This window comes from Takifugu rubripes, chromosome 4, assembly GCF_901000725.2.
Source record: "Takifugu rubripes chromosome 4, fTakRub1.2, whole genome shotgun sequence".
Lineage (NCBI taxonomy): Eukaryota > Metazoa > Chordata > Actinopteri > Tetraodontiformes > Tetraodontidae > Takifugu > Takifugu rubripes.
In genome coordinates this window covers 4820135-4828713 of record NC_042288.1, presented here as the reverse complement: position 1 = coordinate 4828713, position 8579 = coordinate 4820135, and the positions used below count along the sequence as shown (strand labels likewise).

General features: G+C 43.1%; 1 protein-coding gene across 4 annotated transcripts; it reads right to left on the bottom strand.

Moving 5' to 3' along the window:
* Positions 1-3042: 3042 nt before the first annotated feature.
* Positions 3043-8032, bottom strand: ubac2 (UBA domain containing 2). 4 transcript variants are annotated; one of them, XM_029835606.1, is made up of 10 exons: positions 7847-8032; positions 7359-7478; positions 6453-6572; positions 5787-5893; positions 5369-5492; positions 5240-5287; positions 5057-5165; positions 4633-4775; positions 4410-4556; positions 3043-4262 (listed from the first exon to the last, which is right to left on the bottom strand). In XM_029835606.1, the coding sequence occupies exons 1-10, from the start codon at positions 7880-7882 to the stop codon at positions 4155-4157; spliced, it is 1062 nt and encodes a 353-aa protein (XP_029691466.1). In that variant the 5' UTR covers positions 7883-8032; the 3' UTR covers positions 3043-4154. The 4 variants fall into 4 exon arrangements, with proteins under 4 accessions (XP_029691466.1, XP_011601272.1, XP_003963787.1 ...); XM_011602970.2 differs by having other exon boundaries at positions 7359-7462; XM_003963738.3 differs by having other exon boundaries at positions 7359-7483; positions 7847-8031.
* Positions 8033-8579: the final 547 nt, after the last annotated feature.

Sequence of the window (8579 nt, the reverse complement as noted above, 5' to 3'; positions counted from 1 at the left end):
GGTGGGGTGGTGGTGAGGAGGGGGCTCTCTTTCTGTTCAAACATGACCCTGGGAGTCTGTGCAGTCTCTGTACTACAGTGCCAGGATTACATGTGTATGTGAATGAATGAGGTCGATTCTGAGTGAGTGTTCGCCTTTGGGTGTACACCATTTGCCGCACATGTACGGATGCAAACATCACAATAATATAATCATGGCCTGTTTTACAAACTTCTCAAATTTCATATCTCCCAAACTAATCATAACATCTGTGAAAGGTCATGTTGGAGGAATCTGGGGGAGAGAACAGTTGGAACCTAATGGGGCCACTGGGCCAACAACAGAACCACAGTTTCTACTTCAGCATTCATGTGAAACATCTGACAAGAACGAGTCTGACACACGTGCACTTAGGGCTCTAAAAACACTGATTTCAAAGCCAAAATATAAGCTTTCATTTGTGCGTGTACAATCGCTGTAAGAAAAGGGTGTATATGTCTGTGAGAGAGAGAGCTTCAAGTAGACAAGCAACATAAGAGAAGGTTTTCATCGGCTTGACACCTTTACTAAATGTAAAACTCTCAGTGACACACAAACAAACACACACACACACACACACACACACACACAACACATAGATGCTTATAAATAAACCCACCCACGCACAAAGCATGCATTCATGCCATACCGTGTGTGTGTACAATTACAGAGGAAGTTAACCTTAGTTAAGGTCAGAGGCGACACAGAGATTACTGAGAGTGCATCTAAGGGTCGCGCTAAAAAGTAATGTATAGTTGACAGAAGGGGTGGGACTACATGACGCACCAGGCAATCACTGAGTCTTGTTCTTGTATTTAAATGTGATCTAAAGTTACTTCATCTCTTATTAATCTCATCCTCTGGGGTCGTGGCAGTGCTCAGGTGGCTACAGCTTCTTTCTCATCACTCTTAAAGAACTAAAATCAGACAAGATCCAACAGCCTCTTGTGTCATTATTATTATTGTTGTTGTTGTTATCATTGTTGTTATACTATGTGTGGGGACTGTAAATGGCTGTTTTGCAGGTGTGCATGAACAGTGTTTCTGGCAACAGGCAAGTCTGGGCAACAAAAACAGTCAACTGTCACTCTTTACTACAAGATAATTAACAGATTGTACAAAGCCATAAAGCCTGACATGAACCTAAACAAGTGCTAATGATTAAAGAAGACAGTCAAATGCCAAACCTACCAACGCCTGCAGGCAGGTGCATTTGTGTGCTCCAGTATTCGTGAAGCTCTGGAAATGACAAGGGCAAGTCATTGGTGGTTTTTCTGGTTTTCCTTAGCAACTTGGCATGGACAAATGTGATTCAGGGTACACACACACGCAAACGCACAGCTGAGCCCAGAGGTATGTGCAGCCCTGGTGTAAGTACGAATGTAAGAGTGACTCAAACAAACAAATGACATCATTATGTGAAAACACACCAGTGTGAATAGTGTTGGCAGTGGGAAGCTTCTGATCCAAGGTAGTTTTCTGTGTCAACTGCACTGGGTTTCTTCTCTTGAAGACGTTTCGCCTTCTATCCAGAAGGCTTTTTCAGTTCTGAAATCGCTGGGGAGAGAGCTTGAAAATATATAGCCCCTGTGTTTCAGAACTGAAGAAGCCTTCTGGATAGAAGGCGAAACGTCTTCAAGAGAAGAAACCCAGTCCAGTTGACATAGAAAACTACCTTGGATACAATGACCTGGATGATTGAGAATCTACACAGAAGCTTCTGATATTCATATCCTTCACAACTCCAGTCTGTTCTGACTGTTCCCAAACATCACATATTTACAATGAGCAAAGTCACCGTGGGAACGTCAGGAGCTTGTTAGCATCGACCTCTGAGGGGGCTCCCCTGTGCTGTTTTTCTAAAGCAGTTGTGTATGACAGGAATATAAATGATCATGTAGAAATATGAGAGCAGTAGATAGGCTGTCATGTGGGGGTCTCCGTGGCAACCACACAAAATGGCACGCACTCACCATGGCAACAGCAGTAGGGAGGGAATGAAGAGGAAATGGCGTCAGCCATGGTGTTGGCCTCTGATTGCTTTGAAACGACGCATGAACGTCAGCAACACAACATAGACGTAGACTAGAAGACAAACATTTACCACGTCACAAGCATGCATACAGGCTGTGTAAAACACAGCTTAGGTAAAACCTCACCCATTATACATGTTAGAGCTGCATCAACCAGCATTGAGCCATATGAAATTTCTATTAATATGATTTTCATGTAATCATTTTAAATAATAGGTTAAATGAAACTATATACTTTTAATTATGTAAAACTATTTTTGCACTGTTTTCAATTAGACTGATCAAGAACATCACATTCGCCCTATTTTTCAAAATGTTTGGGGTATCGCTTCTTGCTTTACAAGCCAATTAGCTCAATACTATTTTAGTAGTTTTAGAGTTCTGAAGCTATTTTCTGGAAGTATTTGTGAGGCCAAAGGTGAGGGCTTAAATATGAAGCGCTTGTCAAAGAAAAAGCTGGAATGGATTTGACAGGGTTGACAGCACCAGAAGACCCTGAAGAGCTGAAAATAAAACATGGCTGCTGCTTCAGATGTACCTTTGAGATGGAAACAGTCTTTCTGAAGTGGGAAGAAGCGTCAGAGCAGGTGGGCGTGGCCTGTAGGCGTGACCGGGTGCTGACTGAAAACTTGGCGACAAGGTGCAATATCTCCACTTAGTGACCAGAGAGTGAACTACAGCAGGTGTGTGGATTCCGGGAGAGGGAGAGAGTGTGAGAGAAATTGGAGGCTTATGGCGCCTGGGTAAGAATGTGAACACCGTGGACCACTGCATCACGTTCACGTGATGATTGAAAGCTACTTAATTACAACAGTTCAATTCTCTGCTGGAAAATGGGGCCATACTCCACTTTTACTTTAAGGCTTATTTATATTTAATGCTGGCACATCTTGATGCAGCAGGTTTAATAACTACACAGTAACCCAGAAAATTCAATGGTGTTGCCAATTAAACATGCAATAAAAGCAGGAAGAACAGACACAATGTGGCCAATATACCTCGTACACATGTACAATTGGATTTATTCCAGAGATGAAAATGATTTATGTCATCAAAGTTGACCATGCAGCAACTTGCCCATCACACATTATAACCCTTAAAATACAAATGGTTACAGAATCACCTCTAATCATATTTTGTAGATCTTATTATAAACCAAATAGAAAACTAGCATCTGTCTTTGACATCAATACATAGTGGCTGCAATATTCATCACTATTACATGTTTATATACATATTTTTTGCCAGTACAGTCATTCATCTCTGTTATTGCATAATAAATACCTTCTTTCTTTCAGATGAAATGCCACATGCATGTGGTAGCACAGATAAAAGCTAATAAATCACAGCTTGAGGCTGAGCAGATACAGTTGCGAAGGAAACCAACAGGACATGACTGAGCTGAAAAAGACACAGCCATCTCACCTTAGAGGGGGATGAGCATTGGTCATCAATCAGCGGTGGAGAAATCAGACCAGTGGCTACGGTTACACACCATCAACATAGAGAAAGAACAATAATGTGGTGTACTGTTAGAGTGGACTCCATCGTCACTCCTACAGGTGACCTGAGACCTTTGCATCAGCATCTAACAGGTTTTCCAGTTGTGTCTTCCTGTACTAAATCTCACTGGTCACGGTGAATCTACTGAGCCACCCTCATAACTGATGTGCACACTTTGCAATCAATAATTTATCTTTCAGAAGCAATTTAGCTGGAGATGCTGGTCCAACTGGTAGAACATGATGAAGGACACTTTGTCTGATTTGTCTGCTTCATCATTCGCTCTGCTCTGAAGGACTTTCTGCACTGGGGAGCCTGCTCTTCCTCCTACACTGCGATGGGAGTCCTGACCCATCTGGTTTCTGTATATATTTTAAGAGGACATCCTGGGAGTTTGTCAGGTCCAGTTTACGCCCACCCATCTCACACGGCAGCTGTCCTCTGGGTGTTAATCAGCCGGTGCTGGTCGCTTAGCCAGGCACATTTTTAGAAGCTGTGTTCCACCTGCCACAGTACCTTTACAAAAGTCTGTCCACATCTCCACTGGACTCTGGAGCTTTGCTCTTTCCTCTCCCTCTGTGTCTCTCTCCCACTGCTTCCTCAGTGTTGTAACAAAAAGTTGGTTGCCACATTGATGTCATTGTTTGAAGCTCTGAGGGCCTCCAGGGCATCGATTCTGGAAAAGCCCATTTCCACCAGCCTCGCAACCTGCCAGGGATCAGTTGATGATCATCATATGTCAATTACCTGACAAGGCTGCCCTGCAGCTGCGCAGGCAGACAGATGCTAGCAGCACTTCATTCTGCTTATTTATGCGAAACAATATCAAGAGAATAAAGCGTGAGTGGAGAATACCTGCTCTTCTGCAATCACAGAGTTGTCCAACAGTGGGGGCTGTGTGGACGCAGGTGTCTGGCCCTGGGGGAGGGGTTGTGCCAGCGGGCGATTGTGTCCTCTGTGTCTCAGGGAGGGGAATAATCTGGTCCAGTGTAAAAAGCCAGGCTGCACAAAATGGAAAAGTTTTGAGTCTGGGCTTGTTGCCCTTGTTCATTGGTGATGGGGCACATGGGCCATGTACCTGTGGCTGATTTCTGGGGTTCCTTCTTGCCTCGCTGTAATGAGCCAAGAGCATCTGCTGGTCGAGCAAGTCCATCCTTTGTTGCCTCTGGATTTCCAGAGTGGCGCCCATCCCCAGGGGTGCCTCCTCACTGGGCTTGGAGCCTTGGCAACAACACATACTTCAGAAGCCAAAATCAGCAGGCGTCATGTAGAACTGGCTGATTATGAATATTCCCATCATGCATCATGTAGAACTGGCTGATTATGAATATTCCCATTGCCATTCACAGATCACTGATGTATGAGCTATGCTGCACCAGCAAAAATATACAGTTCTGCAGCTCCTTTGTTGAAACAGTTTAACTGGCTGCTCAACATCTTCCTCTCCAGTGTGTTTGGTCAGAATGAGACCAGGCTGGTAAGCGTGATCAGGGTTTACTCACATGAGAATAGCGGCTCCAGAAGACAGTGTCCCACATGAGACATCCACATGGGTACAAAGAGGAGCTTCTGTAACCAGAGAACGTTGGAGTGGTATAGAGCTCCAGAGATCTGAAAACACAACGGAGACAGTCGGTCATCAACCGCCCAAACCTCTGCTCTATTTAAGACAACAGCCTGCTTACCAGTCCGCTCAAAGCAAGAAGCCACATAAAAGGACTGGAAGTCAGCAGCTGGAAGAGAAATGGACCCTTTCATTCATTAAAGGAGAAGGGAAATTAATTTAGTGCCATTCATCCCAACACAATACTAACCTGCAGGCCTACTACATAGACCAGAGACTTGTTAGTGATGTGGATCTGTCCCAAGACCTGTGTTACAGGCATTCTGGGAATTAACAGGTAGAAAGGCACAAAGAAAGAGAAGACTGGGGCCAGCCTGCAAGAAAAAAACACAATCTTTAAAGGTTTGAAACTACTGTGATTAAATAATTTCTTTAGTGTTACGATCGTAGAATGGACGTGAATGCACATAAGCACGGAGGTGAGGAAGGATTGCTTTATTTTAAAATAGGCTCAAGGGCAAGTTTGGAAATTTACTCAAAAACTACCCGGAATGGACCAGGATACTCATTTTCCAATGCTAGCATCAAAATACGGTCAGAAAAGCAGTTTGTGAAAAAATAAAAGGCATTTTAAGTCAATTGACTTCTATGGTTTCCAAAATACTCACAATCCTGGAGGAAGTTCCTTTACTTCATATTCAAAGAGGATGTGTAAAACCTGGACCAGCAGGACATCCAGCAGTGCAGAGAGACACCAGCAGCCCAACAGGAAGGACTGGAAACATGACAGAGGTCTAAACGACTGAGCAGAAGACTTGTAATCTTTACTTGTGATGGTCACAGGAAGCTTTGTGGAGCTCTGAAGCAGCAAATTGGTTCAGCAAAAGGTTCATTTCTGGATAATTCATCTGCACAGTATATCAGTTTATTCTATATCACCCCTGAAAAATAGCAGTGATTTCAGCAGAGCCAGAAGGTGCTTTTGTAGCAGCACAGTGATGTCAATAACATAAGAGCTTTGATTCATTTTTATCAACAACAGTTTTAAGATCGTATTCAGGTTTAGTAGATAAAACTGCAGATAATTTAGAGATTAAGACAGTTCACTCTGAAACTATATAATGACCAAAAGAACAGAAAGACTTCCTGGATTACTCAACATGCTTGGAGGTGCCAGCTTCAATCATTACTACGGCTCTTCATGCGTTATAACCAGATACAGGTTATTATCCAGTTATAATACAGGTTATTAGAAATAACGTGTTTTCAAACTGAATAATCTGAGCTATTTACAATGGAGTGAGGGCTCTGCTCTCAGCAGCTTACATACTTACAGCGAATTTCCTGGTGCCAAATCTTCTCTCAAAGACTCTGAAGTTGTAGATGAGCAGACTACTGCAGAAGGCATCCTTCACATCCAGACACACCAGCCTGCCACACAAGAGCCTCCACACCTGTAAGGAGACCACCAGACACACACCACAGGTGGTGGGTGAAAGAATTCACTTGGTATTGGCAAAACAGCAAGAGCAAGGTATCAATGTTAAACCACATGAGAGGATGACAGGAAACAGAATCAGTATTTCCAGTAACCACTGCAGCAGTCAGGTGAGTGGAGTATGAAACAGAGGCCATGATCCATTCAGAGCAGAGGTGTGAAATCTGAACCTCTGTTTTATCAGCTCGGACTCAACTCTCAGCTTGTGTCATCATTGGGTAGTGGGAGTAATCCGATTACTGTAACACTCGGGTCTGGAGTGTTTACAAGCATGTTAGAAAAATGAAAATCACAAAACCCCGGTCTGCATGTTTCATCACATTTATGGGATTTCTTCTGTATGTGTGTAGTGACCTAAGACTCAGATTTGTCCTGTTAAACGCATCTTCAATCTCAGCATCAGTCGTCCTAATGTGGGAGCTGATGGACAAAACAGGCACCATGCTGCTCCAGTCCTTCATTAACGGTCCAACAGGGACACGTGCACAAAGACAGAGTACTGAAGGGAAAATTTTGGCATTTCCTCCCAATTTCTCCTTGTCAGATAACAACTGTCTGATAAATCGTATCACATTGTGTCATCACATGATTGCTTGAATAATGGATAACTCCACTCATCAGATAGTCAGATGATTTTCATTGTCGGGTTACACTGTGTTTGCATCACTACCTTTACGTTTGTGAGAAGAGGGCATCAGTAGAGCTGCATATACCAGCTTTAGACCCCCTAGATGGATCATACCTGGTGTTGCTGCCGAACAGCCTGCAGGTTGTACGTGAACACATTTTGGTGCTGTGGCAGGAGGGCGAAGATGACCGTCAGCCCGTTCAGAAGCAACAGAAGGCCTTTGGACAGAGGAGCCTTGTCTGGCCATTAAACACACAACAACATACTTCACAACCAAATTACTCTGGCTTTCTTCAAAGGTCTGCAGAAGTGGGAGAACCGGTTAAATTGGGGAATAATTTTAACCAAAACCAGGATCTTTACTATTATATCAACAGTACTTGGTGAGCTTAAAGTCTCATTTGAACAAGACAGATTTGTAATGAACTCTGACACACCGCTATCTTCGATAAGTATATAACAGCAACAAAGGTGCTCTTTGGCTTATTAACTAGTGCAGCTAAAAACGACAGTAGTTGACTGAATTTGTCGACTGACAGCGGGAAGCTAACTCCAGATAGCTAAGCTAGCCGATGAAAATAAGACGGGAGATAAATACTTACACAGGCCACGAGAGCCCGTGGAGGTAAACATGACATCCACAGAGATGAGACAGGGTCCAGAAGAAGACTGTGAGTCAAATGGGTACAGAATTAATACTTAGGGTAGAAGAGTAGCCACGCTGTGAGTGGTAGAGAACGAAGGGAACGGGAAACGCTACAGAAGCCGCAAAAGCCAAAAAGGACGTTTCGCCGAGTTGTGTGACAATATCGAAAATATCCTGGTGGAGGCGCTGTGGCGCCGCCAAATGAATAATAATGATCAATTATTCTTCCTAATGGCTTTTTTTTTTTTTTTTACTTTTGCCTCTAAATGCCTCTAAATCAAATCTAATGGTAAAAAAGCCTTGGATATATATAGATTTTTTAAAATTGAACATGTTATTGACCTCAGCACTAGCGCTAGTCTTCCTCTTCTTCTAGCTATTATTTTAATTGTTGTTGTGTCTTACACATAAAACCATTCTGTGTCTGTTCCTTACACTTTGCACGAATACTGTTATAAAAAAAGTTTTGCTCAAAGCATCCATGTAGGTTCCATTCATCCAGGTCACAGTCATCCAGTCCATCCATACTCTCTGCCGGACCTTTATAGAACTGAGGCTTTATTTCCTTGAATGATGTGAGCAGCGTATGAACCATTTTCCAGAGGTTGTGTATATTTGTGACAGTCCCTATGGCTTAAACACTGCCTTGTGAAGTTTTGTTAAGAATGAATTATCCTTGAGCTTGACAG

Bases quoted from the DNA above. Each gene is read 5' to 3' on its own strand.
- ubac2 (XM_029835606.1), bottom strand. From the start codon at position 7,882: ATGTCATGTTTACCTCCACGGGCTCTCGTGGCCTGT. The intron at 4,557-4,632 runs GTACATGGCCCA...CATTTTGTGCAG, and splicing joins ACCCCAGAAATCAGCCACAG to CCTGGCTTTTTACACTGGAC. The intron at 4,263-4,409 runs GTATTCTCCACT...GATCCCTGGCAG, and splicing joins CTGTGATTGCAGAAGAGCAG to GTTGCGAGGCTGGTGGAAAT.